Source organism: Anolis sagrei, chromosome 1 (assembly GCF_037176765.1).
Source record: "Anolis sagrei isolate rAnoSag1 chromosome 1, rAnoSag1.mat, whole genome shotgun sequence".
NCBI lineage: Eukaryota > Metazoa > Chordata > Lepidosauria > Squamata > Dactyloidae > Anolis > Anolis sagrei.
The window spans coordinates 303488296-303506467 of NC_090021.1; the positions used below are offsets into that span (position 1 = coordinate 303488296).

General features: G+C 38.8%; 1 protein-coding gene across 1 annotated transcript in view; it reads right to left on the reverse strand.

Moving 5' to 3' along the window:
* Positions 1 to 2812: 2812 nt before the first annotated feature.
* Positions 2813 to 18172, reverse strand: part of SEC23A (SEC23 homolog A, COPII coat complex component) — a 31657-nt gene continuing 16297 nt past the window's right edge. Inside the window, exons 11-20 of the mRNA XM_060758983.2 lie at positions 16334 to 16414; positions 14534 to 14623; positions 13777 to 13883; positions 12010 to 12163; positions 9942 to 10019; positions 9209 to 9370; positions 8508 to 8594; positions 5950 to 6105; positions 4893 to 4958; positions 2813 to 3963 (exon numbers count right to left, since the gene is read on the reverse strand). Coding sequence (XP_060614966.1) covers positions 3874 to 3963; positions 4893 to 4958; positions 5950 to 6105; positions 8508 to 8594; positions 9209 to 9370; positions 9942 to 10019; positions 12010 to 12163; positions 13777 to 13883; positions 14534 to 14623; positions 16334 to 16414 — 1071 coding nt within the window. The 3' untranslated portion in view covers positions 2813 to 3873. The remainder of the gene's footprint in view (positions 3964 to 4892; positions 4959 to 5949; positions 6106 to 8507; positions 8595 to 9208; positions 9371 to 9941; positions 10020 to 12009; positions 12164 to 13776; positions 13884 to 14533; positions 14624 to 16333; positions 16415 to 18172) is intronic.

Sequence of the window (18172 nt, forward strand, 5' to 3'; positions counted from 1 at the left end):
GATGAGTCTGGCAGGGAATTTGAATAGGCTAGATCAATATTGGACCACCCGGAGGGTCAACAATATCTGGGTGAATTAATCAGTCTCTTTTTCCGAAGCTCTGCTGACCCTTGTTCCTTCGCTGGCCATGCTCCGAGGGCTAGGGTTGGGGCCATCAGCATTGTCCATGCAAAATGAGTCAATCAATGGGTGATTTGGGGGAAAGAGGCTTGGGCTCTGTCCCCAGGCAGTTCCTGGTCACGCTGGTTTTCTTGTGGGGCGAGGTTCAAGGGGGTGAGGATACAGAGGAGTTCATAGGGGTTACATATTTCATATTCATAAACCATAGGCATCACCAGTATACAGGCATTCCATATATCACCACCCACCACCCATCCCAACCCCAATCCACAGTAATAAGAAAATATTTTATTCATTTCATAGAAAGAGAGAGGAAAGAACTAGAAGTCCCAAAGTCTGGACGGAAGGGTTTTGGGTGCAGGGGCCAGTCCATGCATCAGGCTGGCCACCAGAAGATCAGTCCAAGGTCCGGGTTGGTCAACAGAAGATTGGCTCCTTCTAGGAACAGGAGCTGGAGCTGAAGGGGGAGCTGGGTTGGGTAGTAGCAGAGTCCATAGTCCAGTGCACAAGCCAGAGAATTCACAGAGAGGAAACAGGAACCCAGTTATGTGTGCTGGGTCAGGAAGCAGCAGAATCCATTGTCCGACCCTTGGTGAACTACAAATACTTGGGGGGAAAGATGCTCCGCATCAAAACCATGAATTTTCAGAGCCTACAGCCCAGTTCTTCAGACATAGGATGTAATCCACAATACATATGGGTATTGTAGACTGTGAGGTTAGAGGAAAATTCACCATCAATGATCTCTTGTGTCAGAGTATGATTGCCTTCCAAGTGTAGAGTCTTGGTGATGGGTCCATAGGTGACTGTGGATATCTATTCTTGATCTGCATGTTCTTTTGCAATGAGGATATCTGTTTCCAGATAGAAGGCGGTCCCGGTCAGGGTGTGCTTGCTGAGCCTTTCTCTTGTCACGTTTCTTCCTCTCGCCCTCCATTCATGCCTCTTCAAATTCCACAACACTGTTAGTAACATCTGACCTCAATGTTCAAGGGCCAGGGCTTCCCAGTTCTTGCTGTCTATACCAGAAATTTGAAGGTTAGTTTTAAGCCCATCTTTAAATGTCATTTTCTGTCCACCAACCTTCCGTTTTCCATTCATGAGTTAAGCATATAGTAGCTGCTTAGGGAGAGGATGATTAAGCATTCAGACAATGCAGCCAGTCCAGCAAAGTTGATGACGAAAGATCATCGCTTCAATGCTGATGATCTTTGTTTCTTTCAGAATGCTGATATTTGTCCGTCTGTCTTCCCAATATATTTTCAGGATTTTTCAGACAACACTTATGGAATTGATCTAGAAGTTGGGTGTGACACCTGTAGATGGTCCACATTTTGCTTTATAAACAAGCACCTTGGTATCCCTACGAATGTCCCGATCCTCAAACATTCTCTGCTTCAGTCTGAATAATGCTGTACTCGCAGAGCTCAGAGAGTGTTATATTTCATTGTTGATAATTTACTTTTGTGGAGAGGTGGCTGCCAAGGTAGCAGAAATGGTCAACATTTTCTAATGTTACACCATTAAGCTGTATTTCTGGCAATGCAGAGGGATTGGTGGGTGCCTGCTAAAAGAGCACGTTGGTTTTCCTGATGTTCAGTGAGAGGCCAAGTGTTTCGTATGCTTCTGCAAAGGTGTTTAGAGTGGCTTGTAGGTCTTCTGAAGGAGCACAGACTACATTATCATCAGCATACTGGAATTCTATAACAGATGTTATTGTGACCTTGGTTTCGGCTTTCAGTCTGCTGAAGTTGAATAGCTTGCCATCTGTCCAATAGATGATTTCCACGCTGGTGGGTAACTTCCCATCAACAAGGTACAATATCATAGTGACAAATAATAAGGTTGGGGCAATAACACACCCATTTGACACCCAATTCCACCTTAAATGGGCCACTATTGGAGCCATTGATGTCCAAAACTGTTGCCATCATGTCATCATGGAGGAACCGCTGGATGTTCACAAATTTGTCAAGGGACCATCCTGTTCTCTGGGCTCTGGCTTTTTTATACTGTGTAATATAGCACTCAATGCAAGACCCAACACAGAAAATGATTTAATGCAAACAAAGCAGAACTATTTTCCTTCTCAGATTTGGTCCTGTCTCTTTGATGCAGATCAAGACTGTGGAACAACCTGCCGGAAGAGATCTGACAGCTAAATGAGCTGTCGGAATTTTAAAACCATCTAAAGACCTTTCTCTTCATGAATTTTAAACTTGTGTTCTGTGTTTTAATCTCTATGTTCTGTGTATTTTAATATATATATATTATAGCAACATATTTTGGTGTGTAGCTTTTGTAGAAATACATTTAATATGTGTATTTATAGAATCTTTGTGATGTTTGTGTGTTTAACTATGCTGTATCCTGTCTTGAAGAGAGGCAGGTAAGGAATAAAACTGTTGTTGTTGTTGTTATATTGCATTACATTTTTTTGGAGCTACATCCTACCTCGAGCTCCAATTCAGCTTGTCTCAATTCATGTCCTCTTTATGGATGGAACTTACACTGATACGAAACAACCTACAAGGTGGGCTCATATATTCTGTAAGTAGATGCCTTTTACGAGGCCACAACATAAAATTGAGGTTTTTATTTAACCATTAACAGTTTTCTTCACTGACTAAATTGATAAGTCGTCAAATCCATGTACTGTGAGAAGAAACAGCTTTGACGATGAAACCATCAGTTCTGTACTTAAAAACTTTATTATTAAAAGGTAAATTTGCTTGTTTTGAAGGAAACAAATCTCAACTGAGCATTACCAGATTTATTACAATTGCAGTATGTACGGTTTAATACTGTTTCAACGAGAATCGCAAACTGCATAATTTATAACAAAACAGAAACCAAACCAAACACAAGAACCACACAATGTCATAATAGTATATGGCTATCATAAAAAGTCTTCCTTACTTGTGGAAAGAGGCAGCAATATGCTTTTTGTTTATGGTACTGTACTGTGTGTATTTCCCCATAACTATACTCTCCTGACAAGTGCAGGATTTCAATTTTTATCGGTTCTGAGAGCAGTCAGATATAATAGTGTTTCAACTAACTATCACTTACAGACTTTGCCAGATTAGCAAGAGAATTATCAGAATGTAAAATTTGATTAACTAGCAAGTCCTCTTCAATTTTTGTTTGTTCAGCTTCTTCAGTTAGAAAAAGTTTTCAATCCAAACACAATAAAGAACAAAAAAAATCCTCTTATTAAACCATCAATGTATAGCTGATTACAGAAAATAAATACTTTCAGATTTCAAAAAATATTGAATTATAGTGTTTTATAGTCAGTTTCTTTGTTCTTTTCTAGCCCAAAGGAATAAGCATGAAAAATAACATCAGGGAAAATTGCAATAGCCCAGAGATGACAATGGACCTTTTTTTAAACACTATGTTTGCAATGTCTTTGCAGTGCAAGCCAGAATAAGATTGTCCACCATTAAGATACAAAAGATAGTACAAAATTATAATCAGCGAACTGAAACAAATTACAATATAATCTTTGAAACCACAAAGACTTGTGTCTGATTAAATCCCAATTCAATTTGCTTTTCAAAACCGTTGCTTGTACTTAGGCCTTTTATAATAAATGGGCCCTCTTGAAAATTACATAGCTTTAAGATGTAGCTAGGCAGCTCGCACACATCAGAGCATCCATTGTGCAATTACATAAAATGTAAAATGTAGCTGAAACAGTAATTCAGATATAGTCAGTAATGTATCTCTAACACTCCACACACTCTTTTAGGCAGCACTTGATACGGCAAGTTTCTTCAAATGGTCCATGAATACTTGCAGACTGACATCATCTGTAAGAATGGGTGCTCCAGATTCCTATAATGAAAGAGATTTTTTAAGACACAATGCCACATCACAGATTATGAAGACTCGAGTATTTCATGGGAATATGTATTATAGAATCCAAAGCCAGAGGCTAAATACTGTATAAGATTAAAATATACAATATATCTGCACATTTCCCATGATTTTACAGCTGACTGGTGAGTGAACCCAAGATTTACTGTAGTATCAGCACAGTTACCACAGCAACTGATCAAAAAATCATAAACAAGATATCAAGAACACAGGCATTACCCATTTTAGCACAACTTAAGCTAGAATATAGTATAATATAATGCATTTGCCGAGTAAATCACTGGTCTATTGACAGCCAGCACTGTACTATCAAGTAGCAACAATGCTCCATCAGGCATGCAGTGCTACTGAGTCCTGGAAAGCCAGTGCTCCTCTAATGGCTTCATATGATTAGATAAAATATTATGCACAGTTCCCTTCCCTTCTACTCCTTGCCTAATAGACTGCAACCCGTCGCTCATAAATGAACAAAGTATTAAGTGTTAGAAAGGAGAAAATGGATGAGCTACTGCCAAGAAGGATGGAGCGATTGCACCTTCACATGCTTGCTATGGCTTCAACATTTTAATTTCATTTCACAAACTGCCCCCTCCCTCCCCATTTATTTATTATATATATATTGCCTTTTGCACAATAAAACTATTTATTGCAAAAATACTTCTATATTTGTTTTGATATATAGGAAAAGTCTTGGAACCAGGCTATGAATGAGAATTATTTCTGGGGATAGCAAAAAGCACTTCTATAACCTGGACTGTAAACTATGGTATACTATATTGTTTAGCATTCATTTTAAGTTCCTATGTTAAGGGAAAAATGCAGATTGAACCTAAACAGTTGCATAATTCTAATGGTGTCAAGGTTTCACTAACCATACTGAAACTTACCTGTCCCCAGGCATACATATTGTTATGTGTCTGAGATGGATTGACTTTGGAAAGCAGAAAACGGGCCTTTAGAGAGAAAAATAAAATAATGTTTTTAAAAATAATTATTACATTCACCATTTACATATCAACATGAAAATGTTCTGACTTCATATGGCAAGAATGATTATATTTTTGGCCTGCTGTTTGCAAACGGCCTTGAAGCAGCTGTTTAAGTACCTTGCAGTTAGTGTCTGCCAGGTTTTATTTCTTAAAATGCTTTGAGCCTATATTTAGATTGAAAACACTGACCAACACATATTTTTGTGTCTCAAATGTTTGACCTGTTTCTGGATATATTTGGCCTGTTGATTCCAAAAATGGCACTAGTTTTCCCCTTTCAGCTCCAGTGTTTGAGATACAGAACATATCAGTTGGCTAAAATGGTTCAATGGTTAAGGACAAAAACCAAAATTTTGCCCAAAAAAAAAAGAAAACCTTTTTTTAAAAAAATGATTCCTGAGGAGCATGGGAGGGCCATAAAAACAGTCCTAAGGGGCTGTATGCAGCCCAAAACCCATAGGTGCTAGACATTTGGGCGAAATTTGTTCCTACCATTTTCTACCATTGGTTTTGTCTTCCATTTCTTTGGAAGCACGAAACAGGAAGCCTTCTCCCCACACAAACTTTAGATTCGGTTTGGTTATGTAAGGTGCTAATTCAGAAAACTGCATTGGATAGATCACATCAGCTCTAGTTTCTGATACAGAATGTATGCCATCCAGTAGTCACCATCTGCTTGCCCAATGAAAGCCATATTTTAAAATCTAAAGCTTATGTGGCAGTAATAATCTTTCATGGGTAGTCAGCCTCTTCCCTCCCAACATCCCCATTGCCTTGGCACTATAAGAGGGTTTCGCGAGACCAGTGCTCTTATTGCCACGTGGTTTCGAGGCAATGGTGTAGTAATGGTGAGGCCGCAGACCATACTTTCATTCCTGCAGACTACTAGTCTGCGGACCACAGGTTGGGAACTACTGGTTTGGCAGCATCCTTCTATAAACTAGCATTAATTTACCTGACTGCCACCATGCTCTGTATCAATGTAACGTGGCATTGGAAATCTGGAATGAAGAATTTCCTGTGCGTCATCTGATGGAGCCTGGAGCAAGTGACGGAAGTTTTCATACTCTGGCATGTCTTGATAGCCTGACTTGCGCCATTGAGCTATAGTCTGGAGAATAATAATTTAAGAACAAGGTTTTATTCTTTCAAAAACAAGCTGTATATAACTCATAATTTAGTTTGAAAATTAGATATCTCAGGGAGGAAGTCAGTTAATTTATGTTTTACCAGTAATGATCAGTTACTGATGAAATTAATAAAAATGATATTCCAGTATTTATTTATTTATTATTTATTTACAGTGCTTATAGACCGCCGTTCTCAGCCCTGGGGCGACTCACGGCGGTGTACAACATGTAAAACAAGGTGCAATTTACAACATAAGCTAACATTAACTAGCAATATCAAAACAACATCAAACAACAACATCAGTAACAATAATACAATTACAATAAGTCATTCGCGACATCTCATCGTTGAACCACAATCCAAATATCATTTTCCAACAGGTGATGACTGCTTGGCACGACCTCTTCAAGAGCCTCCCCCGCGTGTCCGTGTGCGCATCAGGTATATATGAGGCAATGACATCTGCATGGCAGAAACACTATCCAGACTTGTGGAAAGTTGTATATTTTACTTTCTGACCAGTAAATGACTGATAAGAGTCTAACAAACACAAAGCTACCTGGAAACCAATTGTTTAATGTACTCGTGAAATGTACATAAATGAAAACTAGAATCATGAAGTCGTGAAGAACAACATCTCAGTAGATTACCACCTCCACATAAAACTAGCTAAGTTTAAGGCAGTAAATTAGAATAAAAAGTGATCTGATGAAGCCAAATGCCACCAGAAACTCCAGCTCAACAACCAGGAGCTTATGAATCCAATTAAAATCTAGTCTATTCACAACAATCACTATTGCCTTTCCAGAATTGTTTTATGAGTTACAGAAAGAGTATTTTCATTCTGGAACCAAACTTGTCACCACAAACAGGCTGCTGGGGGTACCTCCGCAAGCTCTTATATCAGATAGCCCTCCCACCCCCCCCCCCCACCCCTCACAAAAAAACACAACCCAAGACACTGGCATATCAGCCCCCAGTGACGTATGTCCTAAGAACAATAGTAAGTGTTTCCAAAGTTTTCAAGCAACAGTTCTTTTAGTCTCTGTGTTCCATGTGCCTGTCTTCCATTACATGTGATGATGCCTGGTCTCAATGTCTTTAATGGAACAATACCGTAATAAGTCTTACAATTATTTATTTGTAATCTTTGTGTGCCTTCAATCGCTTTTGACTTATGGCAACCCTAAGAAGTACCGAACGTGAGATTTTCTTGGCAAGATCTGTTCAGAAAACGTTTACCATGTTGAGGATGAGAGAATGTGACTTGCCCAGGGAGCACCAAGTGGGTTTCAATGGCTGAGCAGTGATCCAAACTCTAGTTTCCCAAAGTCCTAGTTCAACACTCAAACATCTACACCACACAATCTACTATCAGTTACATTATCCAAATTAACTAAAACTGTTTTAAGAATATGCATTATTTACTGACAACTGAAATTATTTATTATAATAATAATAATAATAAACCTTTATTTATACCCCCCCTAACACCTCCCGAAGGACTCGGTGCGGCTTACAAGAAGCCGAGGCCCAACACATCAATAAAACAACAGCATAACAAATATAACAATAAATAAACTCATAAAACAAGCAATAAACATTAAAACAATAGCAATAAACATTAGACAATAACACCATGACATATTTAAAACTAAGGCCGGGCCAAATGTAATGATTACAATTTTAAAATGCTGGACATGACAGGTGAGATGGATAGGTTTTTGGAGATAAGTGCGATGTGCAGACAAACTTAATCTCTAGTAAAGTGCAATTGGGGCATGATGCTAGGAGTTCCATGACTACAGCAGGTAATAATGTATTAGCTGTCCAGAATACATCTTTCAAGTATTTAAGCAAAGTCTTTGATAGATTATTCAAGCACAAACGTAGGCATCCGGCCATAATAATCTTGATGTTATGTGGCCCTTGTCTACAAAAGCCCTTTGTAAGAAACAGATGGCACAAAAGAAAGAAAAAGATGTAGCAGCAAGAAAGGAGGAAGATTGGTGGGGACGATACCGAGAGAGAGAAAGAGACAAACATAGTGGCATGACCATGCCTAGTACCAATATACAAATCTAGATATGGAATATCTGCTTTGAAGAAAAGCAAAGCAGAGGAGACAGCTCATGCCTGATGTAAAATAAGAGCCCAGAGAAGTCTGTAAGGTGAGAAGACTGAGGGATATTCAGAAAAACATTGTAAGAAGTTCCTCACACCTAACAAGGCAAGTAGTCATAACAACCTATTTCTGAAAATTAACACTGCACTGGAAATGATATCTGATATACTTCAGTTTGCACGTGTGGGATTTTATTTATTTATTCTTAATAAATATGCCCAAAAATCAAAATATGGAAACCAGTAATTTGATCTTACCTCTCCGTGATAAATAAGGATCTGGAAAAAGGTGTCCATGAGCAGAATGCGATCAGGCAAAATACTACTACTGTCTAAAAGAACAGGCTAACAGAAAGAAGAAGAAATGTCAAATAATTGTGCAGAATAATCAAATTATGTTTAAACAGTCAATCATGTCAGGTATATTTAAAACTTACATAACATTTAGAAGTGATTGTAATTCAAATTTCCCAGCAACAAAGCTCAAATGTGAAACTTATATAAAGATTTCCAAAGTGAGTGAGGCATCTCCCTCTGGTGGCCACCAGCTTTCTCCCACTTTCAAAGCTATATAGACTGAGGTAGGCAGGCTGCTTTGGTCAGTGGTGTTGTGTCATGTTCAACACAATTCTCTTGTAAAACAAAGGGTGTGAGCCCTGTGTACCTTGTTTTTCTCAAACACCCCCATCATTTTTTAGAATGGAAATGACCTCTAATCATTTTCAGATTTGCCTTCTGACATGTATTGGTTTCTTCATTGCCCTTTCTTTAAAAAAACCAAAACAAAACTACTGCTTCACTTGTGGCCACAAAAGTGTACTGTAACAGTGGATACTTGTCTTTGTAATCCCTGGAAACCCATTTTCCTTTGTAGTACAATCAGTTTGTTCCCCACCTCAATATACGTAAATTATACAGGTATAATTTGTTTCCTTCCTACTGATTTGCCACTGGCATACCTCTGGGGGTCCATTGAAAGAATAGGCGTAGAGAATTGGCTGAACCATTATAAGTGACTGAGTGAGATCCTGTCGCATGAAATGATGTCGATAATAGGAACTTTCATCAGGACTGTTGTTGAAAACTTGTAAGAAAGGAGATCTTCTTAAATGGAACATAAACTGTAAAATAGAAAGTCAAAAAACAACCATGAGGAAACATAATACTTCCCAGAAAGTGAACATTTAAATGATTCCAAAATGCCAGAATGCACTAGGATTTTCTATGCAGTAAATTTTCTTTTCTGTAAACCTTTTTCTTTCTGAAAAGTATGCACTTTTGGTGCATTACCAGCCACGTTCAAATTGGACTGCATATAACACAGCCATCTATGTCTCAAAATACAAAAAAAATTACGCCTAAGTAGCGGGTTCTTAAATACAATAGCATCCCCATGGCTCACTAAAAGCAAACCGTTAAGTTGCCAATACATTTTACTATTATTTAATCTGAAAGGAGATGCAAGACAAATATTCACTAGTACATTTGCCCTCCCAGACTGATTCCTCTGTATTGACAAAAGACAAAACCAGAAAATGCACAGATCCTTTGAGAGCACATGATCCCAAGTCCTGATTTGCATGTTTTTTAAAGAAAGTAACATTGTATTTTGTACCTATCAAGGGCATTTAGAACATTAAGAAATGAAGGTTCAATTAAATATGAATGTTCTCTATTTCAATTCTTTCCTACCTGTGGATAAAGAGAGAATGTTTCTGAAAATCTAAAGGAGCTTGGATCATCCTTGTGATATTCTCCAAATTTCTGACACTGAAAATTGGGGAGGAAAAGGCAAGAACTCAGTGTGGCATTTTCATTATCGTTACAACATATTCAGAAATAATATACATACATTATTCTTTTAAGTCAGAAATGAGTAACATGTGGTCTTTTTTTCTTTATTTATTTACTTCATTTCTACCTGCCTTTCTCACCCGAAGGGACTCCGGCAAAAATTCAATGCCGGAAAAGCAGCAATAACAATAAAACTTAAATGGTTAAAAAAATTAACATTAAGCAATAATACACATAAAACAATATACAAAATTTAAAAACATATAAAGTGCATAGTTCCATTCATCCAAAACCCTGCTCATAATCCTTAATCCAGACCGTGTTGAAACGATATAAACTTATTCTTCGAACGCTTGTGTGCAGAGCCAAGTCTTCAGCTTTTTTCTAAAACCCAAAAGGAATGGGGCCTGCCTGATGTTGCTGGGGAAGGAGTTCCACAGCCAAGGGGCCACCACTGGGAAGGCCCTGTCTCTCGTCCCCACCAATCGCACTTGCAAAGAAGGTGGGACCAAGAGCAGGGCCTCCCGAGAAGATCTTAAAGTTCTACTAGGCTCATAAGAGGAGATGTGTTTGGCCAGGTAAGTTGGACCAGAACCATCTTCTATATGTTGTTGGACTACAACTTTCATCATCCTAGCCACTATCTATGCGCCTAGAACTAGTGAGAACTACAGCCCAACAATTCTTGAAAACTCCATACTTCAGCACCATATTAAGAAACTGACAGATCCAGTGAACAAATTCATGTCAGGAATTATATGCGTATTTGAAATGTAAGTAAAATTTTCATCAGTATTAATGGATATTTCCTTCCACTACAAACAGCAGATTTATGACATAGGAACGGTTTTCAAGACACAGAAATCAAATCAAGACTGTTACAAGAGATAAAGGGTAAAAGGGGCTCTGGGTCAAGAGATGGGGATGTTCCACCAGCGACTAACTTTCAAAAATAAACTATTTATCCAATTCCTAATTGCACAAATGGCATCATGTTAACAACCCAACCAGGTCAGACACACAATGTCTTCCTGCTTGGTCATTTATTTCTTCATCCATCTGTTTATATTTTAGAAAAGTAATTCAGGAGATCTTCCAGGAGAATGTGCAGGTCAAAAGCCCACTTTTTATCTTTCTTAAACAAAGTTCTAGGGCAGAGTGCAGCATTTTTCCGAACGAAGCACAGAGTGTTTGAGGACTGGGACATCCACAGGGATATCAAGGTGCTTGTTTATAAAGCTATTGTCCTCCCAACTCTGCTATATGCCTGTAAAACGTGGACTATCTACAGACGTCACATGCAACTCCTGGAAAGATTCCATCAGCATTTCCTCTGAAAAATCCTACAAATCTTTTGGGAAGAAAGGCAGACAAATGTCAGTGTGCTGGAAGAAGCAAAGACCACCAGCAATGAAGTGATGGTCCTCCGCCATCAACTCTGCTGGACCAGTCACGTTGTCCAAATGTCCGACCACCATATCCCAAAGCAGTTGCTCTACTCCGAACTCAAAACGAAAAACGGAATGTTGGAGGACAGGAAAATAAATTTAAAGATAGGGTCAAAGCCAATCTTTAAAACTGTGGCCTAGACACAGAGAACTGGGAAGCCCTGGCCCTTGAGTGCTCTAGCTGGAGGTCAGCTGTGACCAGCAGTGCTGCAGAATTTGAAGAGGAATGAATGGAGGGCGAAAAGAGAGAAACCTGCCAAGAGGAAGGTGCATCAAGCCAACCCTAATAGGAACTGCCTTCCACCTGGAAACCAATGCCCTCACTGCAGGAGAACATGCGGATCAAGAATAGGGCTCCACAGTCACCTACGTACCCACCAGGACATCGCACTTGGAGGACAATCTTACTCAGACAATGCGGGATCACCTAAGTAAGTAAGTCTAGGAAAAGGGTAAATGGCATCGAACATATCTAAGCTTAGAAAGAAAAATAATTTAAAGCATTTCTACAGCCTTACCAGTCTGATAAGCTGTCTGTCCAACCAACGAAGGACATCAGGTCCTTCCTCGGTTTCAGCCCGATACACTGCCAGTCTGGCCATAAGGATGGCAGCTGCCTCCTGGTCAAAAGAAGCAGCGATGTTTTGAATCTGTGTCTGGGCATCTGCCCAACTGCAAAACAACAGCAATGATTTTATCACATTTCAGAAGATATTTAACAATTCAACAGCAATTCAAATACATATTGCTTTCCCAAGTCTTTAAAAAAATTAAAATGTTCCTTCACACAAATGAAGTATAAAATACTGAGAGAGCACATTACATAGCAAATGCAAGCATTTGAACCCTGCGCCATGAGTAATTCATCCTTCTTTAGAAGAAATAACAACCAAGGTAAGTCAGTGTTTGCAATATCTCCCACTCCAGAACTTAATATTTGGATTTTTTTTAAAAAAAAATAGGACATATTAATTCTGAGTACTTGTAATTTTGCCATAATGTACAAGCAATAAACTGCTCTATTGGATGTTTTCTCAAGCACAGCAAAACCTAATCTTACACTAATGGCTTTGCTCAAGGTAATATAATGTAAATTAATAATACAGAATATAATATGTAATACAATGCGGTGTAAAATACATAATATATATTTGTTATATAATATATATTTGTTGCTGTGCATTTTCAAATGGTTTCTAACTTATGGTGACCTTATCACAGCATTTTCTTGGCAAGATCTATTCAGAGGGTTGTCTTTGACTCCTGACTGATTTAGTGTGGCTTTCCCCAATGGGTTCCCATAGCTATGCAGGGGATCGAACTCTGGTCCTCAAACCACTACACCATGCTGCTCCAGACATGAGACAATACATACATAAAATTGACATTGAAATTGAACATGAAAGGCACAAAAGACTATTTCAACCTGAGAAGTCAGCCATAGCAGAGCATCTGATGAACCAGCCTGGACATAGCGTATTATTTGATAACACAGAAATGCTGGACCACACCAACAACTCCCATTTCAGAGAAGCCGTTGAAATCCACAAGCATGTGAATAATTTTTACAGAAAGGAAGAACCATGAAAAAGTCTGGCTACCAGTATTTTAAAAACCTCTTAAAATCAAAGCAGGGGGATTCCAGACGGAATCAATTAGGGCCAGCTAACACCTCCCAACAAAGGATTCCCCCAGGCAGCAACCAGCCAGGTTTTGAAGCTGCCAGGCCATTAAATGCTAATCGGGGTGGCCAACTGCAACATTCACACCTGCCTCAAGCAGACAAGAGTTCTTTCTCTCATCCTGGACCTTTCACAGATATATAAACCTCACTTGCCTAGTTTCCAACAGACCCCTCAACCTTTGAGGATGCCTGCCATAAATGTGGGCGAAACATCAGAAGAGAATGCTTCTGGAACATGGCCATATACCCTGGAAAACCCCACAGCAACCCAAAACTGACATTGTTCTAGCAGAAACACTTTGTCAAAACTAGATACCTGATTTTCATTCATATCCATAACCTATACCCTCCCTTTGCATTATAACCAGTATTATCCCAGAAGCTTTCCCAAGTCTCTAAGAGCAGCTTTTCAAGGGATATAGGGGCTGCCATGTTTAAGAGAAAGTAGCAAAGTTTGGAGGTCCTGCTTTACAGAAACTGAAATACACAAAGCATTATTGCATACTAATGCATACTACTTGAAATCTTTATTAAAAATAAAGTATATTTGCTTAGATTGTGTGCTTTATTCTAAATCAATACATCAGAACCTAAAACTTACTTTCTGGCAATAGTAGTGACTCTAATACGCCTCTGCCCGCTGGAATGCTGGTATTGAGTCACAAACTGAATGGCGCCCCGTCCACCCTGAGGAATTGGAGCATTGTGCTGTTTGAAAGGAAAAAGGCCAGTAGATTAAATGAAGCAAAATCATAAGAACATTGTTCCAAATTATCATCAGATTCAGTTCTTCATCACTCTTTTTCAAAGGTGAAAATCACCTGACAATTTGACTTGAAAAATGCTCTGTAGGATGCAAGGTTAGTGAGCTTTCTGTCCAGCTTATGGAAATAGCTTTCTGGAGATAGATTCCCAGAAAGAACACTTTAAGAAAAGAAAAGGGGCAGGGAGAGATCCTAACATCTATATGAAAGATTTTGAATAAGAAAATCAGGTTTGGTATAATTAGATAGGATATTATGCTTCTCTCTGAATAGCAATAACTTTTTTTTCGTATCAGGAGCAACTTGAGAAGCTGCAAGTCGGTTCTGGTGTGAGAGAATTGGCCATCTGCAAGAACGTTGCCCAGGGACGCCCGGATATTTGATGTTTTATCATCCTTGTGGGAGGCTTCTCTCATGTCCCCGCAAAAGCAGTAACTAAAGCAAATGCAGCAATCTGAATAGTATCACAACTGACCATTAGACTTCACTTGAAAGAAAAAAATATTTTTGGAGCTCTTAAAAGTAAAGTTGTAAGAATGTAACACAATTTGTTACTCTGTTCAAACCATGTGCTCTATCAGATTTTTCTCTTACCTGATTAACCACCTCAAAATACAATCCTAAAGTTGTGTGAGGATGAAGTCCACAAATCTTCCACTGACATGTACCTCCTGTTCCTATTTCCTAAAAGAAAAAAAAATTAAAATCACACAAGCGTAAGTTTAAGATGTTTGACAATTACTAGAAGCCCCTGACTGAATTATTTGGCTTATGACAGATTGATTTCTTTTGACAGATTGTCACTCTCTGTAATGTATTTATTTATTTATTATTTGCTATATTTGTATATCGCCCTTTTCAACCCAGAAGGGGACTCAATGAGTGACACAATTTGCAGCAGCTGCTCACCGGTGACACCAGAAGGAGGAAGACAGAAGGAAATTCCAAGATTCTCTTTTTACAAACCTATGTGGGAAGGGGTGCCTCTATGTACAGATTCAAGGCAGTAGCTGCATTACAGTCTAATACAATACATGTTCATTCTGATGTTTACATTTAATTTAGTTAAGAATGCCTAAGATTGGTGCATTAATTTCCCAAAATAAAAAACTGTAGCACCTGTAAGTTAGCAAACTATTGATGTAACAGTAAGATATCACTACCACACATCCAAGAAAAAGACAGAACTCTCTCCTGCATGATGGCAATCTAATTACTATTTATGTGATTGTGCAAGCTAGGAATCATCACAAGGGATCAAATAAACTTTGGGGCTTATCCTTATTTTCTAAACTCTAAAGCATCTTACCCCTCACCAATGTATTTGTCAGTTTGTCAATGCATTGGTTTAAGATATATATTGTATTTGTATCGAATATGATATGATACAATCAACAAGATATGACTGTAATGACAAACATTTTTAAAAGAGCAGAATAGGTTGTGTCTTTCGGAACAGGTTTTTTTTTTTTTTTTTGGATTTTGTTTTCAGATTGTGGAATATGACTATTTGAATCATGAATAGAGAAAACAATGTTACACATCCAGCTCCTTTCAAGTTTCGCTCTCAAGGAGCCCCTGTTCCACCAATGGAGCAGAAAACGAATACCAGTCCTCAATTTCCTTGTTTCCAGTGTCAGGGCTCCTTGAGGGAAAAACTCAGCAGGCACTGGACATGTGACTAGCCCCCTTCCCCCCACGTAGAATTGGTGTGGTGGCAAAAAAGTTTAGGGTTGGAATTATTCAGATTTGGGATTTCCAAATAAGGGCAACTCACCCTGTATCTAGAGAATTTCTACATAAGAAAATACTTCGACTAAAAAGGGCATCAGATTTTGTAAATCAGCCACACAATTTGAAGTCTGGAGGACTTTGGAAAACTGTACATTTGAAAATAACCACATGCTAGTATATACAGGATTTCAAGAGTGAAGTTGTATTGCATGGTATTGTATGAATTGATTTATACTACACCTTTTTCCAAGGCTAGTACTGAAGATGGCTAAAACTTGACTAGCAGCATAATTTCTATAACACATTGTGAAGGGAAGAGCTAAGCAAGTTTGGTTGGTGCCAGCCAATCACAGGTCAGTGAATATTATAAAAGGAGAGGGCTATGGGGGAGAAAAGATACAAAACGAAGGCTTCTCTGACAGAAGGCAGCTAGGTGAAATATGGCTTAGAGACAAGAAAAAGCTGTATTAGAGACAGGGCAGTCAGCCAGGAGGATAAGCTGAGTAGAGTTTTCAGGAGCTGTGAATTATTAAATCATTCAGGGGTTAATGTGCGGTATAAATGTGTTTGTTGATTTTTTTTCATAACTGCATCTGGCTGTTCCTATTCTGTTTTTATAGAGTCTGATCACTGTAATAAAATTCTGATTAGTCAACTTACATTTTCTGATACACAAGGTCCTTTAGAATTGAGTGATACACAGGGCCCAATGGCTCCAGATATCTTTATTTCTCTTGAGGTCTATACAGAACAAAATAAGAACAATAAAATCAACATCTTCCTACAAAATGCAGATCATCTTATAGCCTGGCATTTCTATAAATTCCCTTTTCCAATAATAGCAGTGCTAGCAGTAGCTGAGCTGAAAGGAGGTGATGCAATCTGCTCACAGAGCGGCACAAAACTAGGCAGCATTTCTTTTAGTGGAACAGCTTCCAGGATACTGCTGAACAACTGATTGTCATTCATTTTCTTATCTCCATTCTCACATGAAGCACAAAGTTCTTTAATGGCACAGAACTTCAGGAGCTGCAGGTGAATTCCTTCCATGATTGTGTCTTTGTGCCAGGCTGGGGATCCATGTGTTGCAATCCTACAAATGCCTACTTTGTCCCTTTTGAATCCATTTGCTCCCACTAAAATATATATAGAAGTGCATTCTTAAACCATTCAATGGATCAGCCAAATGTCACCAATGCACTCCTTAAATGGATTCCTTCCATTAAAAGCATTTCTGGCATTTAGATGCCCTGATCCTTCTAAATTGTTTGCTATTCAGTTTTTAGCTTAATGCATTCCCTTTCTCTTCAGGGAAGAAAATTATGGACCACCTCCTAAAGCAGGAACCTAATCTAGAACACCTTCAAAATATATTCCAGCTCTATAATTCTGCAGATTGGAATACACAGAATGGTAAACTAAACATTTTGCTGACTTGGACTACCAGTCTACTTTTAACTGTTCAAGTTTCTATATCAGAAGAACAAGAATAGCAAGTATTCTTGTTCTGTCAGCTATTGTCAGCATAGTCAATGGTAGAAAATGATAGTAGTTGCAATCCGACAACATCTGGAAGACCATATCTTCCTTGTCCGTGCCCTATTTTTATTTATTTACTTGCCACATTTATACCCTGCCTTTCTCAACCCCAGAGGGGATATTCAAGGCAGCTTTACATATAGGCAACTATTTGATGCCTTAAAACAATGTACAATTAAAATAGACATTTTGAAATAGAATTTAAAACCGATTAAAACGTCTAAAAACATTACATTCACTATTAACCATACTACCCGCAATTGTAATCTGGCTCATTCCAATAATAATTGCACATAATTCCATATCCATCTATCGCACTGCAATTGCTCTCTGAAAGCTTGATCCCAAAGCCATGTTTTCACTCTCTTTGGGAAGCTCAGGAGGGCAGGAGCCAATCTAATATCCCTGGAGCGGGAACTCCACAGACGAGGAGCCACCACTGCGAAGGCCCTGTCTCTCATCCCCGCCAGTCGCACCTGTGAAGGAGGCAGGACCGAGAGCAGGGCCTCCCCTAACAATCTTAAATTCCAAGATAGTTCATAGGGGGAGATACATTCAGACAAGCAAGCTCGGCCGGAACCATTCAGGACTTTATAGGCTAAAGTCATCACTTTGAATGCTCGGTAGCAGATTGGCAGCCAGTGGAGTTGATGTAACAGGGGTTTGTATGTTCCCTGTACATTACTCCAGTGAGCAATCTGGCTGCCACCTGTTGGACCATTTGAAGCTTCCGAACAGTCTTCAAAGGCAACCTCACATAGAGCGTGTTGCAGTAGTCTATTCGGGATGTAATCAGAGCATGGACCACCATGGCAGGGTGATGTATTTTTCTAAGGAGATTGCAAAATTTAGTGGGCTTTTCTGCATGGCCAAATGTGTAGCTCCTTTAAACAATGGTTCCACTCCACTATTCGCTTGATTCTCAAGCTGTACTTCCACTAGCATAGCATACAGATGAAA